This window comes from Pyxicephalus adspersus, chromosome 3 (genome assembly GCF_032062135.1).
Source record: "Pyxicephalus adspersus chromosome 3, UCB_Pads_2.0, whole genome shotgun sequence".
Classification (NCBI taxonomy): domain Eukaryota; kingdom Metazoa; phylum Chordata; class Amphibia; order Anura; family Pyxicephalidae; genus Pyxicephalus; species Pyxicephalus adspersus.
Genome location: NC_092860.1, coordinates 133,648,711 through 133,673,972, shown reverse-complemented (window position 1 = coordinate 133,673,972; position 25,262 = coordinate 133,648,711). Strand labels below are relative to the sequence as shown.

Below are 25,262 nucleotides of genomic sequence, written 5' to 3'. Positions count from 1 at the left end.
GTGGGCTGGCACTATCAAGCAGCCATGATTCTATAACATACCACGCACAACCTTTGAGCTAGTTTATTATGGTAAGCATATTGATTCACACTGCAAAGCAGATGAGGAAAGTACTCCTGAGATTTCTTATAATTAAGTCTGTCAGCCTTTTGTTGCTGTCACAATATTTAAATGTATTGGAAAAAAAAGGTTCTGGTTTAATTTATAACTTCCCTAGTGAGAATAAAAAATTCTAAATGAATTTTAAATCGTTCTCTATGATTTAAAAGAAATGTAGTGGGGTGCTGGATCCTGGACTAGGCTGGTATCCTCAATAGGCACAGGGTTCTGTCTACATGCATGGGACCTTGAGCACCATAAAAATTCAACTGTCAAGAATGTTTTTTAATACATACAATCTTATAGGGATGTCTTTTGGGGAGACACAAGTGCCTCAAATATTTTAGCCAAAACTAAAGACAATTATGAAATATTTTTAATAATTGCATCTAGTAATTAAAACTGATATTTAATTTATTTAGTGCTGATGATAGGACAGTTATGTATACTTAGAATACACTGGTCTACCCCATAACAAAATATGCATTTCATAAAAGCTTTATGGTCTGCTAAAACCTTTTTTGTTTTACTTGAAGATTACAATTAGCCTAGATGAGGCTAGAGAACTAGAAATTGTAATTTGTGTTCATTATAATCCAAACCAGCCATTTCTTTGAATAATTCTGGGCCAATGCCACTTAGTAGAGCCAGCTGTAAGACTAATGATATTTTTAGTTGTCTAAACTGAGGGTATTTTAGCCACAATTGTAAACTGTAAGCCACTTGACACAGATTTAGGAGGCTTTTTATCCCAGTGGTTTATAGTATATTGGGTTTAGTAGGGGTTCTCAGGACAAGAAGAATAATTCAGGGGAATCTCAGGGATAAAATAGTGGAGACAGGCTAATTCAAACATATTTCTCTAAATTACATTATTTACCTAATTGCCTTTTCTTGTTATCTCCAGCCACATAATCTGGGACCTATAGAAAGCAAGCCTTTGGGTATGTTGCTGGGTCATAAAAACCCCTTCCTTTCAAGAACACTGAACGACTGCAAATGTGTGCTGAACTTTCTAAGTCAGTCGTCCGTAATACAGAAGAAATTTTTTGCCACACTGCAAGCCTATCAACAGTAAGAGCCTAGAACATATGATCTGCAACTGCTCAAATTGAAAAGCATTATGGAACCTATATTTAATTTTGTCACAACAATCCTGTCCTAAAGGAAAGGAGGAAGAATGTTAGGTCTTTGGGTGGTTGAAAATGACATACCAACAGAGAATCTTCTATATGACCAAGGTATATTGCAGTGACTTTCTCTTTCATTTCCTAAGATTTCTTATCAAGACTATACATTTTTCCTTGAATTTCCTGAAGCCACAATTATAATAACCTTTGTATAGATACACTTAGCCATTGACTTTATTTGCATTAATCTATCCATTTATATGCATATTTATATTTTATATCCACAGTATTTAATGAAATGTTTGATTAAAGCATTGCGTTTGATTGATTTTTTACATTTTACAATATAGGCCTGCTTTTATTGCAGGGTTGACTGTTTGCATTAGAATAGCTGCAGGTCAGTAAGCTTGGCTCTCTATGGTCGTGACTCGGCCAGTTATGCTTCTTTACTGTATTTTTAATAACCTTAGAGCTTTAAAGGATTTAAACCATTAACCTATAACCTTCTCACAACAATATCTTCCAGGTTTCTATAACACTGGGAAACGATTTTGAACAAATTTTTTGTTGACTTCAATTTTTAAGCCTATATACACTAAAATAAGTAAGCTGATTCTGAAAGTACAGTTAGTTTTCTTCTATAACATCAGGTTTTTTCTCTACTGCTTATATTAATGCGGTTACTGTAGCATGGATTTGTATAGGCTATTCATTTACAAGCAAGACAGTGTGGTCAGAGGTTGTGCGCTGCAAGATGTACTGTAAAAGCAAAATTTATTTTTCTACTTACACACGTATTTCCTTTCTTTCAGATCATGTCTGGCTCTGCTGTTTCTCATCATAAGTGCCTAAACAACCCTGATTCATTTTCTTATATCTGTGGGAGTTTCACCATTCCCAGTCAGAGGGCGAACACAAGCACATTTGTAGAGCAAGCCTATTTGGCATATTTCAAAGTTAAACTTGGTGATCAAGATAAGTCTTGGGCCCCTCATAAGGTGTGCAAACAGAGTGTTGAGGGTTTACCAATGTGGACAAAGGTACACGGGATAAGATGCCAGAAGTCCTAACATCAAGACTGCGTAAGACAAAATTGAGAAAGCTTGAAAAAGGAACTAAGGTATCGTACTTTCGAACCAGAGAACCAATTGCAGTACTTTAGAACTGACCGTGGCCTTGTGTATTGCTATAACATACCTGGTTTAATGGAGGAATTGGGAATTCCAATCTTTAACTCAACTGAATGGCGACTATTCATCGATAGCTCAAAGTGGAGTGTAAAGTGTGTCCTCTTTCACAATGGCAATATATTTGGGTCAGTCCCAATTTGCCATTCAGTTTCTCTTTGTGAAGAATATGCAGACATTGCATATGCAATGACAGAGTCATTGAGTTGTTGCAATATCACCAACACAATTGGGTCGTCTGTGTTGACCTTAAAATGGTATGCTTCCTTCTTGATCAGCAACGCGGATACACCAAGTATCCCTGATATCTGTGGATGTGGGAAATCAGAGCTCGTGGGAGGCATTGGGTGGAAAAGAATTGGCCTCCAAGATCTGCCCTAAAACCAGGTGATCCAAACATTCTACATGAGCGACTTGTTGATAGAAAGAACATTATATTCCACCTCTGCATATAAAACTGGGTCTGATGAAGCAGTTTGTTAAAGCTTTGCTAACTGAAGGAGACTGTTTCAAGTACCTAATTTTGGCATTTCTTTAAAAGCTTTAAGCATAAATTTTTACCTTAACCTCTTACATGATTAATTTTCAAATGTTTTACTGTAAAAAAAAAATTCAGAGTAACAATAAATCCTTTTTATGAACAAAAAAAAAAAATGTAAATAAACAGTACATTCAAGGTATTACTTCAATATTTTTCATTGTATGTAAAATTTGTATGTTTTTTTTAAAAAAAATGGAGGGTACCCTGTATCGTAAAAACTGCATGTGATAGCAAAAAACTGAGGTCATTTCTGGATTCACCAACCAAAAATTTGAAAAAAACAAGTGTAAGATCTAACTCAACAAAAAATGTGTTCCCCAGTGTAATGTAATGAATTTGGGGGCAGGTTTTCTTTTATTTGTTATATGATCATAATAATAATAATAATATTCTGCACCAGAATTATAAAGTAAAAACAGAGCACAATCATATTTTAGTAATTACTAACACTTATTCAGTATGAAAGTTCTTATTTTTCATATTGGTTTATGTGCAATTTATTTTTCTTCTTTTTACACCGTTACTGTAATTTTTCATTATTTGCTACTTTTTCTTCCAATGTGTGACCCTATTATTGTGATTTTCGTTCATACATGCCAACAAATGTACACTAACCCTGCAGTGTAATTCCTATTTTTTAGATTATTACTTGAACATAGTGGACAAGGAAAGGTCACAATGGAGGGGATTTTTTTTCGTGACGACTGCTGACTGACCAAGAACATTTTTCTTTCCATCTCATATACAGTAAAAGTTTATTTGTGCCTCGATGCAGGTTGTTAAAGGTCATACACTTTAGTCAGCAATTTACTAGACTTAAAACAGTTATAAATGTTTCAGAAAAACAACTCGAAAACACAAAAAACTAACTATTTACATACAGTAAATATTCAATTTCGACCCTAGTCTAAAATACTGTGAAAAATAATAATAGTTTTGCTACTTAAACAGGCTTTACACGCAGAACATTTACAGTATATCTAATGGACCAGGACTAGTAAAGTATAAAGTGTATTTCTAGCCATTTTCTGAAATAGGTTTGTCTGGAGTAGGAAATGGTTAGAATCTCAGGCAGTTTATCACTGTTTGCATCCCACCAGTCAGATTCTATCCCAGTTGCTGTCCTAAAGACACAAGAGAAAGTAAGGAGAAACCTTTCCATATTGAGGGTAAGTGATACGACAATGGACTTTTTAAAGCGTAATATATTGGAGCTATATAAATACTGGCTAATAATAATATTATTAAAATTATAATTAAACTGCCAACATATTGTGCAGCGCTGTACATTAAATAGGAGTTACAAATGACAGGCATATACAAACAATGACACAATGATGGAGAGGACCCTGTCTGAAAGAGCTTACACTCTAAGAGGTGGGAGAAATAGCACAAAATAGGAGGGGGGATTTGGGATGGTGACTGAGTAGCTGGGTTTAGGAGACAGAAAAAGATGGTTAGGTAAGTTTGAAGAAACAGATTTTGAGTGCCCTGTAAATGAGCAGAAAGTAGGAGCAAGCCGAATAGGATGAGGAAGACCATTCCAGAGAGTTGGGGCAGCTCTAGAAAAGTCTTGTAGCCGTGCGTGTGATGTAGGTCATTGGAGGAGCGGAGAGAGCGGATAGGGGAGAATTTTTTTACCAGGTGAGAATTGTAAGTGGGACAAGAACTGTGGAGGGATTTAAAGGCAAAGCACAGGAGCTTTAATATGATTCTAAGGTGAAATAGAAGCCAATGAAGAGAACTACAAAGAGAGGCAGCAGAAGAGGAGCGGTGAGAAGGATGGATGAGTCTGACTGCAGCATTCTAATAAGTAATAGATAGACAAATCGATGAAAAATCTGGTTAATGGAATACCAGAGAGGAGGAGGTTACAGTAGTCCAGACAAGAGATAAGAGCATGTACAAGCCGTTTGGTGGTTTCTGGGGACAGGTAGAGGCATATTTTGAAGATGTTGGCCAGGTGAACATTTTGCTTTCTCCTCCATTGGCAACTGTAACATTTTGGATACTTTGCTGGGCCAGTACATGGTCATCAGGAAAAAAGAAGAAAGTGATTATTCCAATTGGTGATTAAATAAAAACATGGCAGACATTTTCATAATGTATAAAAAGGTTTGTGCTAGAGATAAACTAAAATTTTAGAGGACTTGGCTACAGTGGGTTTGTGGTAGTTTGTGGAAATCTGATTGCATGGAACCTCGACTACTGGGTCAGGCTTGTGTCTCTTTAAATTGATAATGTACAAGCTAGGTAATCAACACTATTAAAATATAAAGAGATGCCAAGGATGACATATTTCATAGAAAGACCCCAGGCTGTGTGACAGGGATGTAAGCGAAGAAGTCAGCCAATTACAGAAGCAGCAAGTTGTGGATTCTGACCTGCTGATGGTGCACGTTTAAAAAAAGCTAAATTTTAGTATGGTAGTTACAAATGATTAGAGGTACATTACTATTTAGGTTTGCTTGTGAATTTTATTGTAGCAGTGAATGTTCTGTTTTTTTCTCCAAATTACACCTAATTTTAAGGTTTCCCTGTTACCAGAATGTATGATGAAACCTTAAGATACTCACAGCAGACATGGCTATGCTGTCTTCCACAAACCCTTTTCTTGGTAGTCTGGAGATATGGAAACTCCTGCTTGTAATGCAGAAAAGCTGTTTCTACAAACACCCTCTGCAATACAATTCCAGCACTGATAATTAGTAATGCAGAAAACAAAGAAGGTATTGACTTTAGAAAGAACAGTTCCAGTGAACCTGTGGGGTGATCTCTAAATCCCAATTTGAGCCTGATGAATGCTGGCAATATAATATGGCCATGCTATCAGGGAAGAAAAAATCCATTGATGGAAATAGCTGGCCATTCTCTATATACAGCTAGTCAGATGGATTTTTGGGCACAAAATGTTGTTGAACCTAGAGCTGACCAAATGAAGCAATTCCAATTCATACCACTGCCCCGACTTGGGGACCTTTTTGGCCAGGCAGTGTATTTATAAAAAGTTTATTGTAACATTTACTATGCTCCAGTTGCATGTGTTTAAAATCACCATGATTGATTCACTTTCACTGAATGTTTGGTGAATGTCACTGTTTAGTATTTTTAGCACGGTTGTAGTTTTTGTTAGTTATCTTTAGTAGCTTACCAGTTAGTTGTTGCTTCAAATTTTATTATAGACAACATAATGAGGACACATTATAAAACATGACTGCATTTAAACAATCCGTAGTATTTGTTGTTCTTGGCTTTATGAGTTTGTATGTTTTATTTGGCCCGACTAAATGTAATGTAGAATGTAGCTAACAATAGTTACTATATAGCAATGGTTTCACAAGTAACTACAGCCTAAGTGCATACATACCCTTGGAATTGAGCGCATTGAACTTCTTTTTTAATAATGTATGTTTTCCACATGTATGCAATTAAAATAACTGTAAATTATATTTTCCCATACCAACGAAAACTGTTCTGTCTCCCCTTTAACGACCGCATTCTCGTGATAGATGATGTAATGCCTATGTAGCTCCAAACCCTTTTTTACACTATCCCAAAGGATGAAATTTCCAACAGAACAGCAATTCCTATGAAAGTAAAATTATTGTCTTCACCATAAATTCTTTTTTTGTGTTTTGCCTCATTGGCTTAAAAAAATCTGGATGGTTTTCACTGGTCCGGTTTTACTGTTGCTTTCTCAAACCCTGCTGATACAGATTATGCTGTTTCTTCCAGCATTTGGTTCATTCCATTTATATCACGCTAATGTTATACATGCTCTGCTGTACTGAAATACATTCTCGTGGTAAATTGAAAGCTGGCCGCCTGCTTTTCTCTTCTGCAAACCCAATAGTTTTCCTTGTTTGCTGTGCCCAAAGGGCGGACTATATTGTAAACATACAATATGTGTCCAGTAAAAGTGTGTGACCTATGCATGCATGGGAATATCGTTCTACTTCTGCCATACATCTCCAAGTGGAAGTTATAAATTAACCCACCAACCCATCAACCACCAGCCATGTTTGATGCTCCTCTGTGTTTCTCAAACCGGGCATTATGGTACCCTAGGCCTCCTAGAGGTTATTAGGGGTTCCTTGTGCAATGAGCAATATAAGCAATTTGTACCTCTCCATTTAGTTGACACCAAAGATTAACTGACACCAATGATTTTTTTTGAAAGGGTGACATTCTTCCCATTGGGCCAGCAATGTAATAGGAATTCAGACCAACACACTAATGTATTGTGAACTGTAATATAGTTATTATAACAGGGGTTGTCTAGGACCTGAAATGCTTTGAAGAGTTTCCCTTATGTTAAAAAGGTCAAGAAAGGCTGCTCAAAACATTTCTATAAAAAATTGGTTGTATCAGTAAATATAACATTTAACTGTAGTGGCACCATCTGGCTAAAACTAGCATTGAAGATTAACCAGAAAATAAAATGACTTTCTAGGAACAGATAAAACAGGGGGCAAAAAGTGTTCCACACATCATTAGAGGTTTCTGATAGCTCAAATGCCCAAACCAAATTTTAGAACATCAGTATTCACCGGTCAATTTACCAATCACAAATTCACTGTTTCACAAATGTTATTCTTCCTCTCTAAGCGTCAACCTTGGACAATTCAATACACAACATGAATTACTTAAGCTTGGTTATAGCCTATAGCCATTGAGTTTGACTCTATGAAGGATGAGGGTCTCATAGTTGTTTGCAAGTGGGCTGTGTGATATCAGAATGTGGGCTGTTGGAACTTTCTACTATGCAGTTCTCCATTCTAAAAAGGAATTTCTTTTCAATTTCCATTTTATTGTTAATGGGGAACTAGTCCAATCATACATTTTTCTAATGTTTGCCCTTGCCTTTTGTTTTCTGAACAATAGTTCCAGTCTGTTTCATTAACAAAGGCCTCTGCTAACAACCGCTCACTAAACATGTGAGGATGTAATATCATTATATTTTATTCGTTGTAGGCAAATTATTTTAACCTTTAAAGCAGATCTAATCTCAATCAATTACATCTCAAATTTTACATGTTAATGCTATTTTCAAAGTTGTTTTCAATGTTCCTAAATATGCACCTTTCATTAAAATAATACCTGGTGATCCTGCCATAAAGGTCTGGCACATTTTTGGTGACAACTGTCTTCTAGTTGTCCTCCTACATTGTCACATTCACTCCAGGTAAGACTTCAAGCTGCCATTTTAACACACCTTGCACAGGAATGGTCTACAGCAATAGTGGTCCTGAAAGCTGCACATAGACTGCCTGGCCCAAAAAAATCACATACTCTAAAATTTCGATTTGATTGGACTGCCTTTAGTTTTGGGTATGACATGAATTTCCCTGTTATCACATCCATAAGCTTATGAAATGTTGCATTGTTTTTCACTTCTCCCAAGTCTTCTCCCAAGGACATCCCAAGGATATTGAACAGGGTAGTCCAGGAAATTATGAAAAAACCTGGTTTTCAACCATTTCTGGGGTTTACATTTAGTATCAGTAAACGTATTCAGGACATTGATGTGCAGCTAATACGGGAGTAAGCACATACAGACAAAAGGGGCCAAAAAGACTGGAGCTGGACATCAACATCAATGAGATTTAAAAAAATAAATATTTGAAAAAGGTTTAAGATACTCCGTGCCTCAACAAATACGTATCTTCCAGCTTAGATTTACCAAGCATCATATGAACTAAACATTATACACAATTTGAATTTGAATGTCATGACATCTCCTCAGCAATAAATGATTTACCATAAACAAAAATGCTTATAAATCTATGTAGGCCTTATCCAGCTGATACACACCATGATGAAGCTGTACTAGTACTAGAAAAAGGCAGATATTTTTGAATTAGACCCAGATCTGGTCCCCAGGGGCCCTGGGTCTGCTGCTACACCTGGTGCATTGCTGAGATATTCAAAGCCTCTGGTTAATTATATACAGAAGGTTTCACTAAGACATGCAGTAGTACACTAGTTATGGAAAGTAAGATATATTCATGTCTGTCAATATATGGATTATTGTCACAATGTATTTTTTAATTTTCTGCAATTGTCTGCAGGGTCCAGACACAGTGTGTGTGTAGACTGCCATCTCATTTTTTTCAAAAATAAAATAAAAATTTATACAAGGTCTCTATCTGCTTTATATTCATTGAAATAGCTTTACATGTGATGCAATTGCTTTTAAACTGAAATTAAGAAAAAGGTTAAAAAAAGTAAGATTGCACTGCACTAAAACACTTATACTCACCCTCGCTTACCAATACTTAGCTACATAATATAGTGTAAAACCTACTTGTTACATGTCAACCACCAGCCATGACAGCCCCATGCCCCTACCACTGCTTCTGCCAAATTTTTTGTCACTTTTTCTATTACTAATTTTTGGTTCTGCTTTGTTTTTCATTAGGGCATTGTGATGACTCATATACTATGTGTGAAGTAAGGTGCATTTCAAATCCAGGGTTGTACTAAACAGAGACCTGAATGATGCCTTTCCAAATAATTGATTAACCCAGTCTTATGATTTAGATGTACCTACATATACCTAAAATATAACAGGTGTTGCTACACTGGCATGCTTCCAGAGATTCATAGACTGAAGACATACTAAATGACGCCTCTTGAAAACACTCTGGAAATCACTATTAATGTCCATTTAAAAAGCAATGCATCCACATACTGGCCTCTTTTTTTTTTCTTTGTATTTACTTGTGTACCATATTTTATATTTCTCTTAGCATATCCATTTTAAAAGAGTAAATCAAAAATAAAGAAAAACATAAGAGAAAAGTTAGTGTAAGGCTACATACACACATGCAATAATTGTTGTTGACAACCGTCCGGTGGATCTGTTTGGGCGACAATTATTCGCTATGTATTGTGTGCACGGTTGTTCAGTGATCGTGGATTGTTCTGCAGTATACTTTCTCTGGTACACGTCACTTCCTGCATCATTCAAACAATCGTATCTAGTGTGTGTACATTATTGGTGGATTATATTTGAACGATCGTATCATATCGTGAAAACATGTACAGAGTCGTGCACTTTACGATTGTTAAAAATAATTCTTGATCTGTCATTGGTCACTTATTTTCTAACGACAATTATTGCACGTGTGTACCAAGCCTAAAAGACACAAAACAAATAATGGAATTACTAGAAGAGTCTAAAAGCAGTATTCTAGGGTAGTTCAAAAGCAGCAATTTTTTACATTATAGAAATGAGTGGTTAACCTATTTTTGTAATGAAAGAGAATGTTATTATTTAATACTTTGTTGTGGCGGTAAAGACCGTAGGCAAAATCTGCAGCCTCCCAGGATACATTTGTTATCTATCCCAGGAGGCTTTGGGCTGCCTGTAACGTAAAAAAAAGTGTTGATCTCACCTATGCGCAGTAACAATAGCAATTTTTTTAAAATTTACAGAAAGGCACATCACCTGCACAGTGCAAGATCGGGTGACACATGAAGAAAAAAAAATCCGGAAGAGGAAGAAGATGACGATACCCAGTTAGTGTCTAGGCCATGCCGGAAAGAAGAACGAAGATGAGATGGAGCAGGACCTGCTAGACTAGGATCATAGAGAGATAGATGGCTTTCCACCTATAAAGGTTAGTGGTATTTTTTTTACTAAACGTTTTGCTTTAAGCCGGCTCCTAGGCATAGAAAATACAGACTGTGCCCCAAAATTTGATTCAGGTTGGGCATTGAGGCTCTTGGTCATAAAAGGCCACATTAGCCTTTATCAGCAATTTTCATTCATTCTTGGTCCACAGTCACAGCAAGTCCAAGCCACAAGAACTCTAACAAAACACAAGTGACATTTCTCACTGATACATAGATAACCATAATACCTTTAATGACCTTAACCTATCTACCCTATGTCTGGTTATTCGATAATGCAAACTCAATCTTAAGAATTTGTTTCTTCTTTAAATGGCATAACTATTTTATTCTAAAAAGTTACTGCAGTAATGCAAAGTACATTTGCCCCTGGATATGATGGGGTGGTAAAACCCGGCAGAATAATGTATTAAGGCTTTTTAGCAGGAAATGTCAGGGTAGAAATTTAATTGAAACCAGCTCCTATTGCTAGTGTTCCAGTTTCTCATTGTTACATTTTATGCAATTCTGGCTGGATGGCAATGTTTCAAAAGATCAAAATAGTATATAAAAAAAAAAATAAGTTAAAATGATACGCTGACTGGTGGTAATTCTTTTTTGACGTTTATTTTTCTCCTAGCAGCAGAAAGTCTAAGCCCGGTGAAGGCTCTGAAGATCATTTTAAGAGGGAATAAGTAGGCCTGGCTGACTGAGAGCTACACTGCCGTTGTCTGTGTTAAGTGACAGTATGTGCTGATACCGTCTCATTATTTTGCAATGAACTGATGCTGGCTGACGGTCACTTGTTACATTTTATGTATATTAAACAGGCACAGGAGCCATAATAACACAAGCAGTCCATCATATTTTAATGGTGGCTGTTTTTAGAAAAAGGGGGAGCAGCATAAGGATGTAAAAGTTTGAATCTGCCCATGGACATTTTACATCAAAAACATAAGATGACATTCCGATGGAAAACATACACTGAACCCTGGTGAACTAATAATGAGGTGAACCTGTGGATTGCGAGGCATCAAATCCTTGTAGACAATGCTAAAACTTCTTTTAGTTATCAAATTCCATATATTGGCTCCTTTAATTAAAATTTTTAGCAGCCTATCCACAGCATAGAAGTGGCATCGAATCCTTACATGGGATCAAACCTGGATACTGCAGAAAAAAATGCAGTGCGGCTCTGTATACAGTACATTCTGATTACACTGTAACATCAATCTGGACACGGACAGACTTGGCAGACTTACCAGATGAAATCATAAAATGCCATATATCTAAGAGCATTTTTCAAATGCCAGATTCACTTTAAAGTATTGTGCATACATTTTATTCATGCTTATGTTTAGAACTATGAAATGTTATTTGGATTGTTTTCGTGTTTACTTTAAATTAGGGGAGTAAAAAAAAAATGTACATAACTTTTTATTTTAATGTATCTACTATTCTAGCAGTACTAGATAAAAAGTCTAACAACATAACTTTTTCTATTCTAAATACAGTAGGTGCAAACCCCGCCTTCATCACAGTGCTAAAGATTATAGGCTTGGAATACCAGCTGTCACAGGACAGTGAATAAAAAGGTTTTTGATAGTTGGTGTTTACTTGCCATTCACCATATTAATTAGAAAAAGGAAATTATTTCTGAATTGCTTCAGTCTGTCTAATGACACTCTCATCTTGCTTCATGTGTGAAAGATTCACTTTTAAACCAGTGAAAAAAGAACTTTCTTCTAGAAGAGTGAACAAGAAGAGATATAATTCTGCTATGTGCAGAAAAGAAGTGAGATAACAGTTTCCTTCTGTTGAGGTTATTCTGTAGGATTGGAGGATGGAAATGCAGGTGCTATGTATTGCAGATTACACCTGTTGTTTTTTCACTTGAGTTTGAACATGAAATAAAAAATGATATAAATTAATATGGGCGCAGCCAACAAAAATAATTATAAACCAAAAAACTGATTGTAAGAGATAGATTAGGAAATGGTTTAAAAAAAATTCAACCCCACAGTGGTTAAACTAAACAAGGACTGACAAAATGTAAAGCTCATTTATCAAAGTGATTGTTCACGAGTTGTTCACTGATAGCTTAGTAATAGGGTGATGTCATGCACATCAATAACCTAATCATGTGCACAATATTTTTTTATATAACTTTATTGATGTTTTATATTTTTCCTTGCACTTGATCTGGTTCTCATATTGACCAGCTTTTTTCTTAAAATTCCATAGGTTGAAAAAAAAGACATACGTCCATCAAATTCAACCACTAATGAAATAAACATATCACAGATATGTATAAAAAAAACTGTAGACCTAGTTGGTCCAGAGTAAGGCAAAAAGAAAACATTCCTGATCCCGTGAGGCTATTGGATGTTCCCTGGATCAACAGTCTCTGGTGTCTTTACTTTAAAACTTTAATACCCAGTTGTATTCTGTGCTTCTAGAATAGCATCTAGCATTTTCTTAAACAGTCTAAAGAACTTGCTAAAACTACTTCCTGAGGGAGCCGATTCCACATTTTTTACAGACCTTACTATGAAGAATCCCTTCTGTATGCAGAGATTAAATTTCTGAAATTTCTAAATTTAAATAATCGGGAAGCAAGTTCTCTATATAGGCCATTTATATATCATATATATATATTTATATAATTCACTTTGAAAAGTGAACAGATTCCATTAAAAAAGTTAGGCTCACTATGTAGCCCAATATTACTAGGGTTGATCCAAAGACTTTAGTCTAAGTAAATGTCCAAGATGAAGTAAGGAAATCAAAGCATAGTTCTGACTTTCTTGTAACTTAACTTGAACAGGTTTTTGTTGAAGTAAGGAGATTGCACATCTGCCTGTTTCATACATACAACCATTTTATACAACTTTTTCACCATCAAACTCTAGGTCACAGTGAATTGAGAGGAGGTATGGGGAGTGAACACAAAAGGGCCACACATACAGATGCTTAAGCAACCTGCAAGCAGACAGGGATGAACATTGTGATATCATAGATAAAGTCAGACAGAGATCAGTGAACCAAACTTAAGACTGAAAATAGGATAAATATTACATAAAGAACTGTAAATATCAGCATTCACCTCACTATTGCCAAGTGTAAGATAAGTGAAATATAGGGGTATTTATCATGCAATAAAAATGACATTCACCTATGGAGAAACCATCACTACCATTGAAATCATGTGCACCTGGAGAATCAATTTGGTAAAATGCATTAGAATTATGGAGGAAGGGGCGAAAATATTATTATTATTTTTGCAAAGGGAATTTAATGGCTGATAAGGGTTATGGAAACTCATTTTGATTATCATTAGATTTAAAGAAAGCAAAAACAAAAAATGGAAATAAAAATGATGGTCAAGGGTCTAAATACTCTGCAAAACACTTTATAGGAATATCAAATACTTAGTACAGATTATTACAAACTATCTTAAAAACAGTTAAAACAATATGTTCCTATAGAAAGAATGATAAAGAAAGGAGAGAATAGGTGATCTGGGAGTAGCAGAGACTTCTAGTCAAGGGAAGATAAATATGACATAAATATAAATTTATGTCCTGAAGCCTACACAAACATCATGGTGAGTCAGCAACCATATCTGACAAAAGTGAAGTCAGGTTTCCTTATTTTTTACTGAAACATGCAATCTTAAAACTGATGGAGGACAAGTATACAAAACAGGAGATCTTCCACTGCTAAACAGAAAAAATACAGCAATGTACATCTCCTTATGCATTTTAAAGTAAATCTTTCATCAACTGGAGTAAAACTGTCTAAATCCTGTCTATCCCGGGCCACAAAACATGTTCTGACTCCCTATGAAGCAAATAATCCTAAAGCATTGCTGTTGTTAGAGAAATACTATAAAATGTGTGCAGATCCTAACCCTGAGGATTGGAGTTGCACAGAGCTGAACCAGAGCAATTCAAGTTGAGTGCATGATGAAAAAATACAGTAAAGGTAAAAGTTCATGTTAAAGTAATAATTAGATTTACACATGCAGGTAGCAAAAGTTAAATGCAAATATTGACTTTTTCTGTAACTTCAAGATATAGGCTACGCCTCTCACTATTAAGCCTTTCCATAGTGTGAATTCTGTGAGCAATGGGAAATCTTGAGATGAATGCAGTCATTCAGACTCTATGAACAGAAAGCAAGGCAGAGAAGTAGCAATGTGATTGGAAAATTCTATTTCTACCACCACAGCCAATTGGAAATTTTCCAACTGGGTTTATTGGCACAATATATTAGAATGGTTACAATCGATCTCCGGTTGGGACATACTGATCAGGGAAGTTAAGGAATTAGTTTGGGGTAAATAAGGATTCCTACAGGACAAAAAAACATTACTCTTCTATGGTGAAGGAACAGTCTATTTAATTATGCCAGATTTCACCAGAAGTGACTTTTGAAGTTAAATTTGTAATTATAATGTAAACTAGAACTAACCTTTAAAGTATACATGACCCTGTTCTTTATACTCTCATATAAGCTTAAGAAGCAGTGTTTTCTATCTAGATTTATCAGTACAAGTATAGAGGAACTGCCAACAAACATAAAGGAAAGAAGCTGAAGGAGTTCAAACCTAGGTCAGCTGCAACTGCAATGATTTCTGATTCATCTCAAGCTGATGCCAAAACCATGCCAAGCTTGTCCATTTTCAATATTTTTAATTCTGAAGCCATAACCGAAAAAAAATACATGATGGCCCTGCCATGAAGGTTCATATATGAATAATATAAGATCTTTCACACTGAGCCCGATTTATTAAAGCTCTCTGAGACTGAAGAAGATAGACTATCATGGGGGAACCTGACTGATCCAACAAACCTGAAATAAATCTAGTCAAGATATAAAACATTTTGTCAATAGTAAATTATTTTTGAGAAATCTATTCCAGGTTTGCTGGATCACCCAGGTTCTTCCATGATAGTCTATCTTCTCCAGGGTTAAGAGCTTTAAAAATCAGGTTCACTGGGTACAATTATTTATAGTGCCAAGCTTGCTGAAACAACTGTTTACATGTGATTCCTAAAAAAGGTCATATTGCAATAGCAGATTTTACCAGCAGGTGGCACTGCAGGTGCAGATGGTAAAAACATCTCCTGATCAATGGGAGAATGTAAGTGGGTACAACACCGAATGATGTAAAATTATTCCATAACTTTTTGTTTGTTTTGTTTAATTGCAAATGAATTAGTTAAATGGTAATAACATTTCATGGTGTTATTATCTGAAGCATTATTGGTACTGCTATAAGGACATGGGGCAGGCATACTGCATTTTTGTATGGTGGCTTAACATGATATACGGGGGATTGTCCTTCACTCTGCTCTGTTCTTGTCTCACCGAATATAGGTTCATTGGGAAACTTCACTTTTCTGAATCCATTCAGACGTTCGTTTGGTGGAGATCCTGCCAGTAACAGCGATTCCTGTTTTAAATTAACAATACTAAGCCATATGCCTTGCAATTGGCCGCAGTGAGGTTTGCCTGGAATGTGTACTCTTTTTGTTGGCTGCCATTCAGGTCTGTGCATGCAACAAATTTATTAAAAAAAAATGTTTCTAAAGACACTTTATGCAATGTGACAACAAGCCAAACACACTTCCTGTGCCAGATCCTATGAAGAATTACATTTCCCTTTAACTTCTGTTCCAGGCAATAGTCACCAGAGAGGGTTAATCCCCCCAGCAGGGGCTCAGACGGCAATAAAAACCTGGCAGAAGTTCTAAATCTTACCAACTCGAAAAATAAAGAAAGGGTTTGGTTTGAACTCATCGGTTAAACTTTTTTTTTTTTTTTGTATAAGTGAAGTTTTTCCTGTGCCTCATGTGATTCTTTTAGGGAGATATCCCCCCATTTTTTAGGGATGTCACAGAAATAGGAAGTGAGATCAAATATTCCATGGGAGAAATAAAAAGCTTGAATTATTTTCTGTTCTGAGCAAGGGTTATAAATCGTCCTGTTAGGTATACAGACAGACAGCAAACGGGGGGATATGCGATACATATATATAATATTATTATTATTATTATTATTATTATTAATAAACAGGATTTATATAGCACCAACATATTACGCAGTGCTGTACATTAAATAGGTACATCCCCTCATTAAAAATTATTATTATTATTATTAATAAACAGGATTTATATAGCACCAACATATTACGCAGTGCTGTACATTAAATAGGTACATCCCCTCATTAAAATATGCAAATTAGACCTTTTTTTAATTACATGAAGTAAACACTCAGTAGAACACCACATACCTTAATTTCCATTACATTTATGACATTTTTTATAAAGTGTGTTGGTGTAAAGCGGTCCATACTTTATTAAAATAGCTACTACATTTATGGCTGACAACCCAGTAATTTCCAAACTGCATGCAGGGATCAAATACACAAATGAATGCAGCTCTGTACTCATGCATTTATGCATTATTATACGTAGTGGTCTGACCTGGTATCGGCCTCTTGCAGTCCCTACAGAGCGGGTTTGGTGAGTGACAGGAAGAAGCAGCACAATCAGCCAGTCAGTGCAGATGCTGACATGATGAGTTGAGCTCATCAGTGTGTTGCTTTACCTTCCACTGCCACAAGCTCAATCATGTCTAATACAGGAGTAGAATGATGCAGGTCATCAAACTGAGGGCATTGGGCCTAATGTATTAAAGCTCTCCGAGATTAGAGAAGATAGACTATCATAGGAGAACCTGGGTGATCCATATAGGACCAAGATATAGCCACAAGAAATGTGAGAGTAAGCAACAAGTACACAGAGCCTGGTTTATCACAATGTAGTAAGGTGAACCTGTATTCACTCCAACATCCAATCATGTTAAGGGAAATGAAAAAAATATGTACCTACAATTGGATATTTGAAAATAACTCATATTAATTATCATTTCATACCTCCTTATGTCACAGGGGTGCATAGGGACATATTTAGAAAGTAAATGTGACTTATCTGTGGTCACTGAATCCAATTCATAATCACACATGCACTATTATTATTATTATTATTATAATGAATAATATTACTACTACCCAGTATTTATATAGTAGTGACATATTAAACAGCACTTTACAAAGTCCATAGTAATATCACTAGGGTAATTCACCTGCAGTAAATGTTTGGTGAATATCAGATTCCATTATTAAATATTCCCCACAGTGTCTTTCTTTTACTTCTTTTACTTTGCATTTGTAAATACAGGTAGTCCCCGGGTTACATACGAGATAGGGACTGTAGGTTTGTTCTTAAGTTGAATTTGTATGTAAGTCGGAACAGGTAGATTATTTTAATAAATGCAACTAGAACAGATGTTTGTCTCAACATATTATTAGGCAGTGTGGTGTCAGTTACTGTAAAAAAAATCCTCACTGTAAGTTAATCACAAACAAAGAAAAAAAATCTTTATGGATCCTAGACATTCATTAACTTCTGGAGCTTTGTCTTGGTCATTAAAGAGTTACAAGAGGCTGCAGAAAGCTCACCCCCCTAGGATCCCACAACCTCAGGTGTGTTTAGCAAAAAAATTCTTCTGCAAGTGTTGCAAACAGCCCCCTCCCCCCTCCAAGCCTCCGTCCTGCACACAGCAAGCAGGGAAGCCCTGTTCTTATATAGGAGGCGTCCATATGTTGGATGTCCTTAACCAGGGAACTACCTGTAATGTATTTTATTTCTGGATTGCATGCTGGACCATTGAAGACCATAGGTGGCAGCTCCTGAAAATCAAATTGACTAAAATGAACTAAAACAGAACACATATACATGGGGGGCAGACATAGAGAGGTGCAATGTGTGCTAATGCACAAGGGCCATGGACCCTCCTCTCCCAAAAGGGGCCTCAAGTCAGTTTGGCATTGATGAGACTGCACCATGCAACCCAATAATACAAACTTTCACTTGCTGTTTTTTTGTAGTTTAGTTTCATCTATTCCCTCGGATTTCAGGTAACCCCTGAAAGTAAAATGAAAGGACCTATTATCCATGCCAGTGAATTCAAATCTTTCATAGATATTTTTACTGATTTAGGAAGCAAACACTGATTTCCCTCCAAAGTAAACCTTTTATAATCTTGGCCATTTCTGTTTCTAAAAAATGCAAACACTGAGGTCGCCAATAATAAACCACTTTTGTTGTGGTATGTTCCAATCTTCAATGTGTACTTTCCAATTAATGACCATTAGTTGGTTTCTGACTCCTTTTCAGGTAAGTGCATTTGCATGTATGTATGTATTATTTTTACATCATTCTGTATTTTCATATTGGTGCAGTCTGAGCTTGCCTTTAAGGATTCCCAGATACGATATATCAATCTCCAGTGGCCCAATTAAATGTGATAGTTGTATTCAAGAAATACTTTTTGCTTACTATATTTTTAAAGATGTTTGTGTTGCTACAAAAATGTGGTGCAATTTTGAAACTAAAATAAAACCAGAGGAAATGTGCCCTGCTTCAAACATTTCTCTTCTATGCTAAACTAATTGGTGTGTTTAGTTTAAATTTTTACAATTTACCATAGATATGCTTTGACCTGACAGATTAGAAATCATAGTCTCTGAAGACCATTAGGTAGCACTGATCTACAGGAAAACTTAGAGCAAAGAAAAGTGCAGCCATTGTGAAGCAAAAGTCAGGTAGCACCTGGCAAGCAAACTGGCGCATTGTCTATGTATGGCAGGCTCATGTGCAGCCTGATCCCCCAACAGTTCATTTTCATTGTTCCCTATACCCTTGCATTCAGTGACACTCATGTGACTCTATTCGACCGGTTTGATGATTGGCCCAACTCCACATTCACCCTTGTGTAAGCTCTAAATTCAGATACACATAGAGATCACACAGGGCCATCTTTATTCACATCAAAATTAAATATATCTTGCAGGAGAACTGGTCTATAAAGCAGAATTCCAGCCAAAGTAATGGATGGAATGGTTTTGGTTGCAATTGGGCTTTAAATTTAAAAAATATATTACTTAAAAATTCTTACTTTCTGAAATGTTGCGAGCGAGTGATGTTTAGTGCATGCCTGATACTCATGCGGGGATGTGTGACTATCACCTACTTTTTAAGCAACAATAAAGTCAGAAATTCACCACAATTTTGACTTCTGTCGGTATAAAGGTGGAATTCTGTTCTGAGTCACTGTTACGCTAATATTCTGTGCACTCAAATGCTTTGAATGCATGTTTTTTGTAATAAAATTCAAGGCTTAGAAAAGTGCTTTAAATCTGAAAAAGAAACCTTGAACTTTGGCAAGCACAGCTCTGTTGTGTCATTTAAGAAGTATCCTTTTGTAGTATCCTTAAACTAAAGGTAACCAGCCAAACGCACTTTGATTGTTTATTTCTAATGCTGTAAAGTGGTGGTTTGTTTCTACCTAAGATAAAAAAATATATAAATCTGCATTTATGTGCATCTAAAGTCTTCGCTATCCTGAAAAAGCATGGCATTTCTTGGTATAGATTTAGAAACCAAAATGTTCCAAAAATACAATAATTGTTTGGTGCTTAAAGAATCACTGCCACTAGTATATTGTACTTTGCTTTTTTATGCCGGTCATACATGTAGCATGTAAGCGTTATGTGTCATTTAGAGGGATAGAACAAACTTTACTGACAGGGGTTTTTATGACAGTCATTTCATAGTCCTCTTGTATAACTTTCCATATGAAAGCTACAACAGCACCCCTGGCATAGGTATAATTTGACCCTCACTTATCACTTTTGCTTACAGCTTGGTCTGTATATAAGTGTTGAGAAATATATGAATATAGGTGCATAAAATAAAGTGGACTCCATACACTGAATGGTATATTCATATATACATGTATTGACCTCCTATCAGAATAGTATTTTTTTTTATCATGGTGGTCCAATAAGGGTGGAGATCTTTGCTGAGTGCATTATTGTATATGGTATGCATTCATTTTATGATATGACTCCTATGGAAATGGAATAGGTTAAACTTCCCTGTTCTGGAACTATTATGCAGCCTGTGGGTCACAGAATGGCAGCTTCCATTTGAGGCTTCACCAGGACTGACAGCTTTTGCCTTAATTACTGACAAAGGTATATAGGTAATATACCTAATTAGTGTGTCTTACCTGGATTTAAATTTGAACTCTGAGCAATCAGGTATTACAAATTTAAAATACATACATGTGAACGGTCTTATCTTACAAATGATTTTCAATGCTCTTCAGCAAAGTTTGTGATCTATGCACCGGTTCATTTCAGTAGTACATCATGGTCACTGACCTACCATCAGCCTGGTACTTGGATAATAAAAGGAGCACAAAACATGTAATCACTTTACTTATTCTGCTCTTCCCGCCTGTTAGCAAGGAGCCAGTGTAGATTGACATCAGAGCTCATGAGGCTCACATAGCTTCCCCTCCTTCTCCAACTTCCTCTGCAAATAAAATTACTAAAGCTAAATAATGACATACATACGTATTCTAACCAGCTGAATATAAAGATGCATTTAATGATTTTTTGTTGTATATGTGCTCAATATTACCTTTATTAGTCGCAAAACCTAATTAGTTTGTTTAACAAATAAAGCAAGCTTCCTTAATAATTTTAACATTGGAGTTCCCCCAATATGACTTTCAGGTCTTTAGGAAAGCCCTACTAAAATAACTATATCCACAACTCACAATATATTAGTGTTGTGGTCTATAGGAAGAATGCCTTTACATTGACGTCCATTGGGAAGAATGTCACCCTTACAGATAGCCAAAAAGATAATTGCTGCCAGGTAAACTGACCTGAGAGGTGCAAATTGCTCAAGGATCTTCTATCAACCTGTGGAGGAGTCCTAGTTGAGAACACTGAATTAAAGGCCAGATACAGGTGCTTTGCTCCATGACGGAATGCCTGTAATTTCACTTACAAGCACTAGGGTCATTTAACAGCTTACCAGTTATAAATAGTCCAATCAGAATGAGGTATCTACCAAAAAGTTACTTGTCCCTCAGGACCATTACCACTATCTTACAAATGATGAAAAGACACTGATCATCAGCTCTGTATAAAAGTTTCACAATGGTGTTTTCACAGCATGAAAATGTGCACCTTCTTTAAGGCTAGAACTCCACATGACCCTTAGACATCTACAACAGTGTTAGAGCAGGGCCTTCTCCCCCCAAAATTGCAGTGCATTCTAATTGGCTTAGAGGATCTGTCTGAAATGTATATTGAGAGATTACTGGATTACCAAAGGAGTTGAGAATTGACACAGAATGAAATGCATTTTTATTCGCCTTTACCAATCATGTGAAAGTGAAACTAATGTTTACTTATTTCATCTGCACATGATTGGATATTTGAAATGAACAGGCGTTCAATTTTTTGCTTAGAGACTCGACTAGTTTTGTAAATCAGCCCAATGTACTATCATTGTACTCCTTATAAATCTGCAAACTGCTTGGCTGTTTCTGGAGTCATTGAGCTGGAGTAGAATGTCAGAAGACTTAACATGACAGCCAGGCAACTGTTATTTTATGAAGGAAAGGTCATTGACAGTACTTATACACTCCAAGAATTCATTTATATCACAGGTAAAACAATTCTCATATGATGCCAACCTTACTTCCAGATAAAACTGAACAGATAGAATGTGGGAAAAGGCAACTCATGTGGTCAGCATGGCCAGAAGTCAGTTAGGCATTGTTGTAACATTTCTAACAAAAAGCTAAGCTAAAAATAAATACAAATTCTATATTGGAAAAAGTTCAATGAAAATAACCTACTTTGTCGACTTTTGAAGAAAACCAACTTCTTTCAGCAGTACGTGTAGAGAATTAACAGCATCAGTTAATTAACTTCATGTTTAATGTTGAAATTCATATAAAAAATCTTGGCACCTCCAAGTTGTTGAGGTCAATGAGTCATACGGACCAGGGTGGGGAACAGCACGCCTATTGCTCATACAGGTGCTAAGGGAAAGGGGGATGCTGCCACTACTCCAGTTCACATACTTTTATGCACTTTACAAAGTGAATTGCACAGGCAGCTTGATCTTTATTCCTCACCCAATCTACTCAGTATTCACAATCCTACCCTAGTTCCAGTCCTTATTCATTCACAGACTGTCCACACAACACCACTAAACCTCAAAGATCACATTATCTGTTGGAACATATTAGAAAAGAGTCTGCCCATCTGAATGCAACTAATACAGACACATCCAGATGTTCAGCCCAGCTCTGTGTTTGTCTTGTGTTTACCCAGTAAAGTAAATTTTACTTTTGAATGGTAAAATACATATAATAAAGGACAACTAACCGTAACAAAAAAGTTGAAAGTTCGCATATTGTTTCTCAGGAAGCCATTAGAGCTGTATAAATGTAATACGTCTAAGTCTATATGGTGAAAAGTCATATTATGTAACAAAAAGCATAGTTACCATCTGGTAATCCTAAATCAAAGCACTGCCAATGGTCAATTTTAAGTCTTCTTAAGCCTTAAACAGTAGCTAACATAAAGTAGGTTGTCCCTAAAGTTACATATCTATGATATCTAATTGTCCAATGTAAGGACATGGCATTTGTAAGTGTGAATGTTGACTAGGTACCTAAGCTAACTTTTTGATGGGTCTTTTTACGTGTATCCGTTCTGAGTCTTCTGTAAAGCCTTGAGAAGCCACCAAGTGAAAAATAAAAACTGCTGAGAAACACTTAAAAGAGAAAGGAACTCCTTAACTGAACTTTACATCAGAAGTACCTGGTCCATAACTGTAAATGGGCAATCCAGAATACCGTTATCCCTTGTCGTATATAGAGATTTTTTAGACATTGGTAGGCAGTAGACGGATGGAATTTGATGGAAAATGAGCGGGATAAATTCAACATATAAACTGTAAAAAAGGGAAGAATGAAATGAGTTACCTCTGTTCGAGCCTGTAGCCTCTTGTTCAGCTCATATATGCGATACTCTGGTTGTACCATGTACGGAGAGTGTCTTCTGTAAAAAGGACCAAAGGGCGAGGAATAAAAAGGGTCATGCTGAGAGCTGGACATGTTCTTTTTTCCTTCCAGAGAATCAGAGCAGCATCAGCATCCATAAAGAGCACATGGACTGCGCGTTCTTCACAGCATAAACTAGCAGTATGCAAACATAGATCACACTGCCTGCCTGAGAACTGCTGCTAGAGCTTCTCTATAGCAAGAATGGAGAGAGGGAGAGAGGGAGAGGGAGCCAGAGAGTGCTAGGAGAGAAGCAGAGCACCAGAGCGAAAGAGGATGAATAGCTTCAGGCTACATTGCCTGTTTTTAAAGAAGCAGTATGTAGAGAGGTTGACTTCCTGTCCACACACTGGGCTGCCTCGCATACATCCTTTAAGGATGCCTTTTTAATTGTATCAGGCAGGGTCCCATAGGAAACTGAGTGTTTTACATCATGAATTTACATATTTCTTTATATCCGGCTCATTTTTATTCATTCAGCGTTGGGGGCTGATTTATTATTAATAAAAAAATTTTTTTTATCTATTAGAATATAACTTTTAATTTTTAGCAGATGCAGTTTTTTAAGGATGTTTCAGAAAACTGAGACTTGTATGCAACAAAAGCACACTATATAAAACAAATATATTTCCTAGCACTCTTTTTTTCTGTCATTAAAAAAAAATAATTGAAGTTGAATTCGGTTTTACCAATAATGCCTTTCATATTTGTAATATTTTTGTATTGTTTTATATTGAAAAAAAAAACATTTATTTTGTTTTCAATAACCCTTTGTATTTTTATGATAAAAAAAATGTATGATTAAAAAATAGATAGATTTTTTATGCCAATAATGAAATTTTTAAAAGTTTTTTGTACCATTTTAATATTTTTTTTAAGTATTTTTTTAAAAAATTAACATTATCTTTTTGTAGTGTTTTTATGATAAATATATATATATATATATATATATATATATACACGCACGCACACACACACACACACATTCTTTTCACCATTATAAAAATACATTCAAGCGGATTCACTAAAGTCTCATAGATCAGATAAATTAACCACATGCATCTTAAAAAATGATGTTTTGGAAGTAAAGGTAAGTGTACAACAAGGACCACCTAGGTCATCACTAAATTACTACTAGCTTATGGCTGTCATTAGTGGGGAGTCATCTGTTGGGGAGAGCAGGGATTGATTGAAGGTTTTTGACTATGAGAGCAAAGAATCATTGAAAAAAATTTCATAGCAAAATAGGTTGTGAAAAAAAACCTTAGCATACCCATGTCGTATTCATAGTATGGAATGTGAACACATTGCTGAAAATGATTATGGTAAAAAAATCTAGATACAGTAAAAAAATAACTGACAGATCATAGTAAGGTGACCTATATTCCTCTATTGGCAGTTCCGGTTCCTGACTAGCTGAGCTGAACTAGAGCTGACCAACTGCAAGGAAGTGATTTCCTTAAACCAGTCCTGTAATACTACACACACATTATATATATATATATATATATATATATATATATTAAAGTCCACACTAAAAAGGATGAGGAGCAAAGAGGAAATATACACATTAGGTAAATGTGATGTCCTGCAGCTTTTGTGAAGCACTTATAAACCTCAATCAACTAATCAACCAAACACAAAAGTACAGCAGCATCATGCTTTTAAAGAAAGTTA

General features: G+C 35.9%; 1 protein-coding gene across 5 annotated transcripts in view; it reads right to left on the bottom strand.

Moving 5' to 3' along the window:
* The window catches only part of LDB2 (LIM domain binding 2), a 177,657-nt gene extending 153,776 nt beyond the window's left edge, over positions 1–23,881 (bottom strand). For 2 of the 5 annotated variants that reach the window (XM_072406413.1, XM_072406416.1), the window contains exon 1: positions 23,508–23,880. In XM_072406413.1, the coding sequence (XP_072262514.1) occupies positions 23,508–23,639 (132 nt within the window). In that variant the 5' untranslated portion in view covers positions 23,640–23,880. Of the gene's footprint in view, positions 1–23,507 lie in introns of all 5 variants that reach the window. The other 3 variants (XM_072406417.1, XM_072406418.1, XM_072406414.1) reach the window with 2 other exon arrangements.
* Positions 23,882–25,262: the final 1,381 nt, after the last annotated feature.